Genomic DNA, 13,667 nt, shown 5'->3' on the forward strand with positions numbered 1-13,667 from the left:
TACAATAAGCCGGACAACTTGTAGAAGAAAAAACATTATCTATGGATTTTTTATAAGCAATTTTAATTACGTCCTGTTTAGTTACTAACATTTCCAATGGCTAGTGGACAAAAATCGTTGTCCCGATGCCACACTTACAATAAAACCCCTTATCTACAGACATTTTTGTGGAATCGCTCACAAGGGCGGCGCATCTGTAAGCCCAGTAGAATCCCCGGAGCGAAAGTATCCTTCCTCGTTTGCATGTAATTACACACAGGCCCTGATGACGAGAAAAAAAAAAAAAAAAAAAAAAAAAAAAAAAAAAAAGCGAGTCACGTATACGGTGGATAAGAGGAAGAGGACGGCCGCGAGCCAGACACACTGGAACTGACCCTATATACGCAGCGCAAAAGGAGGAAAAGCATACACTATCTCGTGCGCGCGAGCGTCTTCGCCCCTGGCCATACGGAATATACTGTACCGACTCGCGAGAGACTGAACATGCCTCCACCGCACACGATTGCGCAATTACCATTGCGTAGGTATACGTGTGTATTTATATACATACTGTGTCTGCCTCTGTCTTTGCGAACTTTGGTTTACGCTCATCCTCCATATGAAGAGAGACAAGCTTGAGGTTTTCAATTTCGATACTGTATTTTATGCTTGTTTAAGTGAGTAAATTATTAATACTATAAATGCATCAATAGCTGCCCACCAAAAATAATACATCTGATTCATTTGCAACTTTTCGAGAAGTATGAATGTCGTAGAGAGAGAGAGAGATATATATAAATATACATTCAGAGGTTTGCTTATCATCCATCATGTAAAACTTTTAATCGCTTTAAACAATTTCTTGTACCTCTTTTATACCCTTTTGTATTCGTAAACTGTAAATATATAATAAGTAACAAAGAGATTGATAATAACGAAGGCGACTACACATAAAATCGGAAAAGTAAAAAAAATGCCTTACGAACTCGAAAGATGAAAGGTCAGGGAAATACTAGACGAGATGATTTATTTGCAAAGTTCAATTCGTATTTGTAGATCAAGGCTTTAAAGATATCTATCTGCGTGATAATACTGATAATGTTATTTAAAGCACTCCGAGTGTACGCTATTAAAGTTATGTTCATTATTCAATCGATTTTGAAAAATGAGAAACTTGTGTATCCAATGTGTAAAAAAACATATTTTTTCCTTGAAAATATTTTTTTTTTTTTTAAATCCTTTGGTGTATACAGAAAAACAGGGTCAAATTTCAAAGAAAAAAAATAAGAATTATATCATAGTCGACATTTTAATGTGCACATAAGTACATTATCAAAAGGCGTAAGTATAACACGTTGCGCAAGAGGTATGTGTTCAGAGACACGGTTTATCTTACAACGTTTCATTCAAGAAAACATCTCATCACCGTCATTTTGCTGCTCATCGCGCTTTTGTTCCAGAATTTCGTTGTTATTATTACTCTGTCGTGACGCTTTTGTAGTCTCAAGTGTGAAAAAATTACCAGCACCCATAAATTAAGTAAATATTGCTCTGAAAAATCTTTCAAACTTTAAGAATTTTCCAGTTTTTTTTTTCGTAAAAATTATTACACCCTGCGTTACTATCTTGTTTTCTGTACTCAGGCGTAGATACTTTTAACTAAGAAACTCGTTAATTTTATGAGCTATTAAATAAAGAACTACCTCAATCCTAGTATCATTTTCTTCATGAATACATGACATTTAAGTTGGATTCGCACTGCAAAATATGAAGTAGAACTTTTTTTTGATAATTCTTTAAAAAATCAATAAATAAATGTTGTTTTGCAATGAACGATTGCGTTACGTTTTTTGATTAACTTGATCGAGAAGCGACTGATTTTAGAATTGTGTATTTAGTTTGTGGAAATAGTCTAAAAGACAAGATATGGTTTTTTTCATCGATTCGTTTTCTTGACCTCAACAGATTTTTTATTTTGGTAATAAACAAGTAATATTTATTGTAAATTTTATTACATCAGGCAATAAAATAGCTTTACCAAAGGTCTTAGCTTTGCTTGAGACTCTTTTGTGTTTAAATTATGAAAAAAATAAAAATTGTGATGTATATTAATTTATCATTATTAATTTTTTATTATCATCCTCGTAACCCACATCTTTTAAAAATTAATAAATTTAAACAAAAAAACTTAACGATGATACACACTTCAATTGTTTTATAACAAGTACATAGTCTAATTGTTTACAAAAATTGTTTTTGTTAAAAATATCTGATGTGAAATCATGTTTTATACAATTTTTATTACTTATTATTATGTGTATAAACTGTAAGGAGATACTTTGAAAACGAAACATTACAACTAAAAAATACTGAGAAATTATATTAGATAATTAAGAGAGAATGTAAAATCGAGTGACCAGCCTCGGATGAAGTTCAAAAGATTACCTTGGTTGAATGATTTCTGTCTAATTTTATTTTTAGCTTGATTTTATTTCAAGTTTCGCTCGCTTGGTGTGCCAGCATTATCAGGTTGAACATTATACTCAACACTTATTATATTTAAATATATACACTCCAAAATAAATCTTAGGTACAAAGTAAAAACAACAAGAAGATAAACGAAGAAAAACATACGTACCGATTTACGTTTTATAAATAAATGCATTGAAAATTTGACTACGAAAATAAAAATTTGTAAAACTAAATAATAATCATTCATTTACTACGCATGGTAACCATTGCAGCATGCAAAATGGGTTCACAGCACAATATACCATTAAAAAATTTTCGTTCATATCAAAACTTGAAAGTATTTCTACTTTTCTTACAATTTTATACTATATTAAATTAAATCGTTCGTTTAGGAATAGGCAAGACAGATAAGTGGGACCAAACTTATGTTTGCATTGATTTAAATATAAGAGACCTTTTTACACCTCATAAACAAGTCAAACGAAGAAAGCTATGTAAAATAGAGTCAAAGAAAGTTTGAATTGGATTCTGCTGTTGTTGACCATAAAATTTAATATCGTTTGATTGGGATAATGTCGAAATCATCGGCAGAGGGACTAAGTATCAAAGTGGTCTTTTCTCTGAGATGACACATGAATATCCAATGAGCAAAGGAATGAGTAAAAAAGTGGGATATCTATACTCTTAAATAATCATGTTTACCACTGTTAAAAAAATTTCTCGTTTCAGCACCTAATAACTGTTTCGCACGTACGTATCATCTCCACGTGTTGTCCTCGGCAGCCATCGGCAATCACTGACAGCGAGAACACTGATTCTCATGATGAAATTTTTTTCCAGTCAAAACGAAATAAAATAATTTATGTAGCTTTCATTGTATCTGGCCTATAATGAGGCTGTCGCAACAAGCCAGCGAGACGTCGATCAAAGTAAAACCATAAAAAAGTAATTCCATCGAATTATTCTTTTAATTTTCGTCCCCTCACTGCTCGCCTGATTTCACATTCTCTTTCAATTACGATCACAGAGGACGTTAATACTCGAATTCAATGTGTTCCATAGTGATGTCTGGTAATGAAGAACAAATTCGTTTGCTGGCTTCTTTATGTTTCATTTTTTTTTTTTTTTTTTTTTTTTTTTTCAAAAGCCAAATTTATTTGAACATTGGTGTATTGTTTATCCGTCAATTAAAAACGCATGATTATTATTTCAAGTAAAAACACCAGTATGTTGAAACTTTGATCTTGAAAAAATAACTGTTAAAATTTAATTTACTCTTTCAAACTCAGGTAAAAAATAAATCTTCTATTTTGTTGGACCCCGCCTTTTATGTACAGTAAAGCAGTGGCTTTTCAAGGTGTGCGTATTTCATTTTTCTGCGTGTGCCCTCAAATTTTACGGCCAGAAAAGTGACAATAAAGCTTGGAAAAGTGCATGTAAATCAGAGCACACATCCGCGCACTATTGCACAAAATGTGACAAAGAAATTTTTCGCTAGTACGTAAAGCGCGCATACATCCACCCAGGGAAGATCCTTAAACGTGCGACGTGTGCAAATATTGACGCATCCGGACGAAAAGAAAGCAGATGCGTGCAAGTGCAGCAACGGAAGAGAGGGAGTGAGTAAAAAAGGTAAAATGAGGAAGATAAAGGAGAAGAAGCAGAGTCGGAAGGAGGAGGGCAATGAGCCGTGCGATACCCAAGGTAAAATGCATGTACTTGTATACCTTACACAGTATGTGCATCGGTACCACTGTGAGTATATGACCGTACAACTTTGTATGAAAAGTAACGTGAGGGCGTGTGTGCATGTGTATATAGTGTACACAACTTGTATCATACTCGGCAGACAATCTCAGACGGCGTTTGCTACAGTGTAAGGAATTCATATAAGTTGTGACTTCTGTTCCACGGAGCGCTGTAATGTAAGCTTTGGCACATTGTTGCGCGATAAGAGAATGAGATCTCGATTTATCACACCTCCGATCGTTGTCTCCTCTTTTTTTTTCGACACCCATTTTTTTTTTTTTTTTTTTTTTTTTTAATTTCTGGTCTGTGTGAGTGCGTGTAAGTGGGTTGCGCATTGGTCTCTCACCCTGACATTTAAAACGAGACCAGGCAATACGTTTTGTTTTTTAGTTTTGTGAAGATACTCTCTTGATTTTTAAATTTGAAAAAAATACCATCGCGAGTTCAACGTTCAAAAAGTTCCATCTTAATTTTTGTGCTGAAAAGTGTAATCTTATTTTCACTTCTACAAACATTTTTACTTGTGAGAAAGGAAAATGTTATGTAAATTTATTCAGTAAATATAAATAGTAACGAAGAAAAAAAAGGAATTTAATTTGATTTCCGAAATCCATTTTTTTACTGAAAATAGAGGTACAACCAGATTAGTTTCATAAGACTGTTACTTATAAATGTAACAATAAATTTTCTAATTGTTGTACGATTTAGTATTCTACATGATCTGCCTTAAACATTACAGACTTATTGAAACGATACTTTGGCTTTTTTGTGACTTCCTAAAAAATGCTGTCATAAAATTTAAAATACTTCTTGACCAAAACCAACTTTTTTTTCTTCTTCTTTGTGATTGTCAGTGAAGTATATTTCTGGTTAAATTTGACACAAAAATCCCTTATACACAATACAGGAGAAAGTAAAAAAGCCTTAGATCTAATATTTGTCCGATTCCATTTAACCGTTGGTTTGGGAGACAACAAACATGATGTTCGAGACAATTATTACTTATGCTTTTAAGGCACTTATTACACTAATTAATCTTGACAATGATCTGCTTAAACTATCGAAATTTCATTTCTACCATCGCGATAACAAGCCACGTTTTCTTTTGCTTGATGTAGTCGTTTTTCTTACAGTAAAATACCTACTCGATTAAATTGTCAGGCACAATGTATTCTTTTGTTTTTATTTTTTTCTTTTCATTGGGTAATCTGTTAACGTAATGCCGCATCAACACCAACAGTCCAAAGCCGTAACCTTGTCAGTAAATGAAACTGTTTTCGTGTTTTTACTGTGGTGACGTTTACGATGTAAAATTTTCTATACGTATTATACGTTTAGTCAACAGTAAAATCACATACTTGGTACAAATTTGACGTATTACGTTGGTAGATATTTAAAAATTGCTGAGACGTCGTCTCGCGACATTGTAAGTATGTAATTAATTTCCAGTAAACATAACACTTTTGGTTTAAGAAAATCTTTCTCAAGTCTGAATATTCATGCAACACTTAATATGTACCCTTAGCCTAAATTTTGATAAAATCGCAATGCCATGTATCCTTTATCGGTGGTTTCCAAGTACAATGTCATAGCCTTATATATGTGGTAGTGCAGACTTGGAAAAAACATTTATTTCTTCTTGAAAACTGTACCAGTTTGAACGAATGAATGTTTCTTAACTAATACACTTAAAATTTCATGTACCCACTAAAACTGTGTACAGCGAATCAAAAGTCAAATCACCTTATGTGAAGTACTGATTTCTTCTCTGCCCTTGTATATTGTTTTTCAAATTTTCAATAGTGTATATTTTTTAAATTTTAAATTGAGACGATATCTTTAAGACAATAAATAATTAAGGTATAGTACTTTCCTTCACCTTAATAGCGTAAATTTGGAATATCGTTCGGAAAGGAAATAATCGGCAAAAGTGATCGGTATCTCGGACTATCTAATAAAACAGTTTTCATGGACGACTAGCTCAGTAAAGAAAAAGAAAAAAAAAGTGGTAGTATATATCATTAAACTCGAGAGTTAAACTCACGCGTAGTTTTTAATTGAAAAATTCGATGAAATGTACAATCGAATGACACAACATTCGATTCAGATCCAAATGTACAATGTACCGTTCCAAAATAGAATGCAGAACGTATGTGTATAGAGTCACTAAAGTCATCTTGTAACGCGATGATTCCCGAAACAAGCGCCAATTCTGTTTTTGCACATCGAGGTAAAAGAAGCAAATTCGACTTGTAACCAAGCAAAGTACAACCGATGCAACAGCGTAATAACTCAACGAGCACAGCGGTGCGTATTGTCGCGCGCCCCGCAAGCGCCAACAGCGAAACATTGAAACGCGGATGGCAATTAAAGAGAGACACGAGAAACTCGATACGCCCGTCCGAAAGCCCAAATGGCGCGCAGTCTAAATACACGCGTATATTATATATAGGGACGCAGATAGACGGGAGGCGCGTTATTTATACGTCGATTCGAGGCGCCTATCAGCATTTTTATCGTCTCACTTGCCGGAGAAAAGCTCGAAGTGAAGGAAGCGAGAAGTAAGTGTACAATAACTTGCACAGAATCGGCGCGTGTAACAAGCGAGCCCCGCGATATACATTATATACACACGCGAGAACAGGCCGTTTATTGCCCAAAAGTATACACGAGAGATTGCACGCTCGTAAATATATGTATATATGTATGAGCGTAAGCTCCCTCCTCGCGGACGTATCTCAAGAGAGCGGGGGTGGGGGCGATAAGTAAAATAAGGAGCTTGTTGGTAGTGCGCACAATCGGGTGGTTGTGCTGCCCGAAGCTTCCTGAAAGCTCGCGTGCAGCGATGTATGGCGCGTTGCGAGGAGGAGGGACGAGAGGCTACTGCCCCTGACGGAGCTCTTGCGTAATGATAAACAGTAACGTTTTCGTGGTTTTTCCGGTTCGCGAAACCGTTGTCTTTGGGGATCGGGTTTTGCTCCAAGTGGGCCGGAACCGTGGGTGCACGTTTGTTTTGTTCATTCGCGAGCTTTTACTTGTTGCGCGAGAGAAGAAAGAATAATTTGTTGTCAACTGTAACTGGTACAGGGAGGTTTTTTTTTTGCAACAAAAGCGAGAATATTTTTTTCTTGTCTCTTAAGAGTTTTGAGATTCTTTAGTTCGTTGCAAGCACCAAAGATATCTGTAACATTTTTGTGAGTTCCTGAATTTTTAGGAAACAAAATATGGCATTTTTTCAAAAATTTAAACCGTGTAGGTACCTACTTATTGCTCCTTTAAATCTCTGGGACTTTGATTCCATCGAAAAGCCAGTGGGCTTGGATGAAAATTGATTTGCAATCTTTTACCATTTCGAGACTATTGCAGAACTCATAAACGCACGCTTTATTCAATATTTCTTGGATTGTTAAACAATTTTGTACATTCCTGTTTTTTTATGTTACTCACCAAGATGACTCGAAAGATGTGATTTTTTTATCTTAATAGTAGATTATAAAGACATGAAACATTCACAAGATTCTCATGCGTTACGTTTACAGTGTCAACTTTCATAAACGCAATTGTTATTCGGCCCAGAAAATTCTGACTAGCTTGAAAAAAATAGTGTAATAGTTACAATGGATTGTAAATAATTGACACATAATTTAAGAAGTGGAAATGTCGGCAAGAGCCCCCAAAAATGGTAAAAATGGCCAAAACATGTTTTTTGCGTCTAGAAGAAAATCAAAGATTCGTACATAAAAAAGTGTTTGATAAAAAGGATGTGCAATTTTAAGACAAAGAAAATGAGCCGCGTTGGGTTCAAATTGGTTCTGCCATTTCTTTGTAAATCGGGAAAACTGCCATTTTGAGTCATTTTTTCGAAACTCAATAACTCGCGTTCTATACAATATTTAGAGTTGAAATTTGGATACAAGGCAAGTGTAATACTAAGAGTTACTTTGACGGTTTTACAAGGTATGTATAGAGACGTGATTGAAAGATCCGTATTTTTTTCAATAATGAAAATTCAGCCCGATGTTGAATGATAAAGGAAAGAAAATACACGACGAAGCATCGATTCGACGAAAAAAAAAAGATGCTCGACGCGAGGCTTGGCCACCATACCCATAAATCTCATGATAGTCGCGACACACGATGTAAGAAATAAAAAAAAATCAAGATTCGTCGCGTTTTTTTTGACATAAAAAAAAAAAAAAAAGTGAAACAAAGCCAAAGGTCCATATATGCATCTGGCAGTAGGTACACCTACACCAGTACATAAAGTCCAAGTGCGCATAAACGTCGGGTACACAAGCCCTTGCAACGAAGAAGGAGAGAGAGAGAGGGGGGGAATCTCCCATCTCGTTCGCCTCTTTCGATCTTTCCTCGCTGACTATAGCTGGTTTCAGCGTATAAGTCATGCTCAATTACACTCAGACCTTTTGCTTCTGAATGAGCCTCCTCTCGGCAAAATGTAAAGACGCGCGCTTACAAGTATATGTATACACACGAAGGGACGGCGAAATGACAGACCGGTAGTCCGGTGCGGCGGAAAAGGTGGTGTGCACCTACCTCTCTCTTTTTCTTTTTTTTTTCTTTTTTTTTTTTTTTGTTTTATCCTGAAGTGTAACCGGCGGCACGAATGACCAATACCGAGCAGTGACATTTTTGTGAAACCATCAATTGATAAACCAAGTTCTTTTTGTCCTTCTCTTCATAAGATTCTCTGTGTTTCATCGACCACGACACACGTGTATCGTCGTGACATTGTACTTTTGAATGTGACCTTAAAATTGATTCGATATAACACACGTATGGGTTACGACGGAGTAACTGTTCATCAGAAAATAAAAACAATTGACACGTGTTTTGTTGAGTTTCTGGAAGTACTACCGAATTAAATGTTAAAAAGCAGTTTTTTGGTTTTTTTTTACACAGCTTTTGATGAATACAAAAGTTAAAATACATTTTGTTCAAGACAACGCAATGTGACGGCTGCAAGAGCAAAAAAGATGGAACAACTGTTTGAGGTTGCATTAGTTATTTTGCATGATGTTGAGATAAAGGCAAAAATTGTAATTAAAGTCCACGAAAGCGAAGGAACGTAAATAACTGGCGTGAGCGTCAACAAAAACTGGACGGAAAATCAAGACGATTATCGGACTTTACGATCGCCGATCGATAGGTTTTCCGCGCGAGTGCAGTTGTGCACAAACGGCCGTACCGATCAGAGATGTTGGTGTGATTATGGCCTGCGGCATCTGCAAGTTTTCGAAGAACAGCGCTATCCTCTATTCCGCCCCATGAGTATTATAATATATCGGGTTGTGCAGGTGAGCGCCAAAAACCTCCTGTTCCCTTCGGTGTGTGTTTGAGATGCTGTATACAATAGAAAATCGTTGTCCCTCTCCAGTGTAGCCCTTCACTCTTCACTCGTATCCTCGTCATTGTCATTTCGGTTAATCGATCTCCGTTTTCCTTCCCTTTGGCAAAATGAACGAGGGACCCTGCGATTTGTTGGTGGTAAACAAGCCCTTTTGACCCGTGGGATGGACACAAACTAGATGCTCCAGGCAACGCTTGGCCATTTACTTTTCTCTCCCGTGGAGGGCGAGAGCTTTTTATCGGCAAATTTTCAAGCCACACGCGCGGAAAAATTACATATGTTAACTAAACAGATGTGAAATGGAAAATTCTTGTTTTTACAAACGGCAACTCTTTATTCCTGGGGACATATCCAACCCCTCAATTGAGCACAGGAGCACTGAGACAGAATCAAGAAAAGAATGTTTGAAAGACTCTCTTATGGGTAATGGGACGGGAAAAAGTGCTGTTCCTGCACTTTAAGGATGAATTTCCCCAGAGATGGCGAGTAGTCACATTTCTCGACTCTTACTCCGGATGACGATTCTGATCCATTTGCAAAAGTGCGCTCACGCGGCACACAAATATGGGCCTGAGTTTTTAAAGCCGATTCAGTTATTCCTTGTAAATCTTTCTGTTCTCTCTCTCTCTCTGTTCCCACTACACCGCCAGAGAGGCGTAATCATCGCCTGCATTGGATTGCAAACATATACAATATTGTGTTGGAATGAGAGGTGTATGGGAAGGAAAAATGCAAGTGAAGCAAAAATATTCTTAGTCATCGTCCTTTTTCGATCCGAGATTTTTTTTTTTTTTTTCATTTCCGTACTTTTAAATATGGTTTTCGCGAGCACTTGGATCTTTCCTCTCGTACATAAATCAGAATAACGTTTCCCCTTAGCTCCGGGCTGAGAGGTCAGTGGTTCGAGTGCAACTGATTTATTATCGCACTCGAATCGAGCTGGCTGTTTCAACTTTCAAAGAAAAGCCAATTTCAGAAGTTTGAAAAAGTAAGTTAAATTACGAAAATGTTGAGTAAAAGTGCACAGTTGGACGTCGTAAGGGCGGATGACACTAGTGATTGATGGAATTTTCAAATCATACAATTTTGAAGGCATGACTGCTCTACAGACAGACAAAGAAAAAAGTATTTGAAAAGTATAAAGTGTACCATCATGAGTTTCAAGATAAAATGCCTCAATTGTTCAGTTTTTCAAACGTAGCACATGATTAAGGTATAAAATCCCAATGTAATAAACACTCGAGGTGCTTACCATGTTTTTAAACCTAAAGGGTAATAACATTTATATGTCTCAATAATTTAGTTGTAAAATACTCAAGCGTGCAGTCTATTCTGGACTGAGAAAATTACCGACCATTTTTTTGCATTTAGGTGTAAAGCGTTCCACTAAGGGTCTATATGATCGTTACATAAAAGGTATTTAAATATCAACAAAAATATAGTTTAAAAAAAGCGAAATGACAACTGTGGTTCACGAATATAGTCAATAAAAGCCATTATAGTACACTGGTATATCTATTTCACGCTTCAACTAAACATAAATAAATATTTTTATCTTCTGAGGATCTTTAAAAGTACAGATAAGACTAAGATAGTGACAAACAATGATACACCCATAGTATACTATAATTGGTATCAATGGGGATCGTCAATGAAAAAATTATATAAAATTCTAATGGGATCCCCGACGACATATGTATCATTGAGACATGTGTTGCCAACACTTGTAAATTATGATGTCATTCACATCCAATTGTAAGTTGAAAAAATGCGTCCAACATTCTTTGACCATCTACCTGATGTTAAGTATTATCAATAGAGGAATAAATAATCGACTCTTTGATAAAACCAAAATTTTTCTCTTCAAGCATCGATGCCACGTCAATTTTATTGACAGAGTAAAAATCCCAAAAGCGAAAGAGTCGCTTGACGAGAAAACAAAACCCTTCCCTAAATTGCTGCCAAAATCCATAATTCGCACACTCCAAGAGCAAGCCTCGATCTCTCTCCTCCCTGCGATACGTCTCTCCGATATCTCACCGCGAAGCCACTTCGCGGGAATAGCTAAAAATAACACAAGTACCGCTGTGCACGGCCTTTTTTTTTCCCCCCTCAAAAAACCCCCCTCTGGCACGTACTCGAATACCCAATAACCACCCGTAACTACTGACGCGTAAAACCGCACGATGCGAAGCGCGTAACAAAACTACGTATAGCTGTACGGATAACATCCAATAAAGCACGAATAATCGATCTAAAGCAGGACTCACCGATTCGATGTCGAGCTGCGCCTCCTCGGCTCCTCCCCGCTTGGCCGGATCCCCCCGATCCTCGAGCCCGAGGCTCTTTTTCCTCTTCGAGCCACCACCGAGGCTCCCCACTTCCTCGTTCCTAACAGCCCCGACGACCCGCGAGCCATTGGTCTTGAAGAGCTTCAGGTTCCCGTACAAGTCGCGCTTCGGGTAGCTCTCCGACTCCGGGCTCGAGCGATACCCACGCCTGGCCACCGTCGCGCTCGTCGTCGTCGGCTCGCGCTCCCCCGTCAGTCTGCGGATTATGTCGTCGAAGGTCTTGAGCGAGTTGTCCCCCTCGTCCTCCCCGTCCACGTCCCTCCACACCTCCTCCTCGTCATCGTACTCCTCCTCCTCTGGAAACCCGTCCTTGCCCTTCTTGGCCGAGGGGCCGTGGTACGAGGAGCGCGACTCGTTCAGCTGGTCCGGCACCACCCTGGTGAGCCTCGTCCACTCGTCGAGTTTGCTGCTGGCCCACTTTGACGGCCCCTTCAGCCGCCTCCTCGATCGATCGCCCTCCTCCTCCTCCTCCATGGTATCTTCGTCCTCTTCCTCGTAGGTGTAATCATCATCATCCTCCTCCTCCTCCTCCTCGTCACTTTCCGGCGTGTAGCGCCGATTCGGTCTTCGGTTTACCGGGTGAGCCGCCGGTCTCTTGCGCGCCGGTCTGCCGGTGTACCGATGGTAGCTGTCCTCGTCGCTACCGCTAGCATCGTCGTCGCCACCGACGAGGTTCTGGCTGTTGTACCTGCGCTGGCTGGGCCAGTACCACCCGGGGTGGCCCTGTACCCGTGGCCTGTGTCGTGGGACGCCACGGTATCGGTAGCCCGCGCGGCTGTACTGCCCTACGCGGTACCTCGAGCGGTGCCTCGACGGCTCGTACCTGCCCCACCGCTGTGCGGCCCGTCTGCCCAGGCGTCCCCTGTCCTCCTCCTCGTCGGTGTACTCCTCGTACTCGTAGCTATCAAAGTCACTGTCGTCGTCCTCGTCGTGGGACCGGGGCTGCGGTTCGGGCTCGACTCGCTTTCTGAGGGCCGTCAAGCGGTGCCAGCGCGACTCCGCCGAGGGCTCGTGGCGATGGCGGTGCCGGTGGTGCCTTGGCTCCTCGTGGCGGCGCGCCTCGCCCACCACCACCAACAACAACACCAGGAGGAGGAACAGCCTCCACCCGGGAGAGAACATCCTCGCGGCGCGTCAGCGCTGCTTGGCCCGCGGAGACATCCGATTTTTTTCCTCTTTCTCTTCCCCTTTTTTGCTTTCGTCGCTTTTTTACCTGTCGCCGATCCTCGTGAGCTCGAGCTTACATTGTTGCTGACTCGGTGCAACTGATTTTTTTTTTCCCCCCTCCTTCTTTTACACCCGGTTGGGATGGAGAGATCGGTTCTGCCGCATGGCTTTTTCGGGGGGATCGCACGGCTTTGGCTCTTATCCGTATGTAATAGTGTTTGTCGGTGACGGGAAAAAGAGTATACCGATCAGCGGAGGCAGGGGTCTTTTATACGTATAATCACTTGTTTGACAAATCACTGTCGACGGCACCAAAAATCACTGATGGACGGAATGATGAGCGAAAATCGGCGCGCGGCACCAGGAAAAAGTCCGGGACTTTTGTTGGTAAAAATGGAGAGTGATAAGGGGAGAAATAAGAAAAAGACGTGATTAACAAAAAAAAAAAAAAAAAAAAAATTGATGGGTTTATAAGGGGGAGTTTTGTTGCTCGGGTCGAAGAGAATGGAGCTGGCGATCGGTATGCACGGAGTATCGCGCGCGGCGAAGGTGTCGCGGACGACTGAGCCCAGCCGGTGCCG

At 39.4% G+C, this 13,667-nt stretch overlaps 1 protein-coding gene across 1 annotated transcript; it reads right to left on the reverse strand.

Annotated features, from left to right (window-relative positions):
- Positions 1–9,347: 9,347 nt before the first annotated feature.
- LOC149376051 (uncharacterized) lies at positions 9,348–13,539 on the reverse strand. The gene is made up of 2 exons (XM_089589944.1): positions 11,839–13,539; positions 9,348–9,473 (listed from the first exon to the last, which is right to left on the reverse strand). Exons 1-2 carry the CDS (start codon positions 13,039–13,041, stop codon positions 9,348–9,350), a joined length of 1,329 nt encoding a protein of 442 aa, XP_089446070.1. The 5' UTR covers positions 13,042–13,539.
- Between the last annotated feature and the right edge of the window lie 128 nt (positions 13,540–13,667).

This window comes from Copidosoma floridanum, unplaced genomic scaffold (assembly GCF_036245765.1).
Source record: "Copidosoma floridanum isolate Cflo_tuat_1 unplaced genomic scaffold, Cflo_Japanese_pri ptg000001l, whole genome shotgun sequence".
Lineage (NCBI taxonomy): Eukaryota > Metazoa > Arthropoda > Insecta > Hymenoptera > Encyrtidae > Copidosoma > Copidosoma floridanum.

What these genes read in the sequence shown, in the direction of transcription:
- LOC149376051 (XM_089589944.1), bottom strand. Translation starts at nt 13,041, where the DNA reads ATGTTCTCTCCCGGGTGGAGGCTGTTCCTCCTCCTGGTGTTGTTGTTG. An exon ending in CGCAGCTCGACATCGAATCG is followed by an intron (nt 9,474 to 11,838) that starts GTGAGTCCTGCT and finishes GGGGCGGAATAG; the next exon opens with AGGATAGCGCTGTTCTTCGA.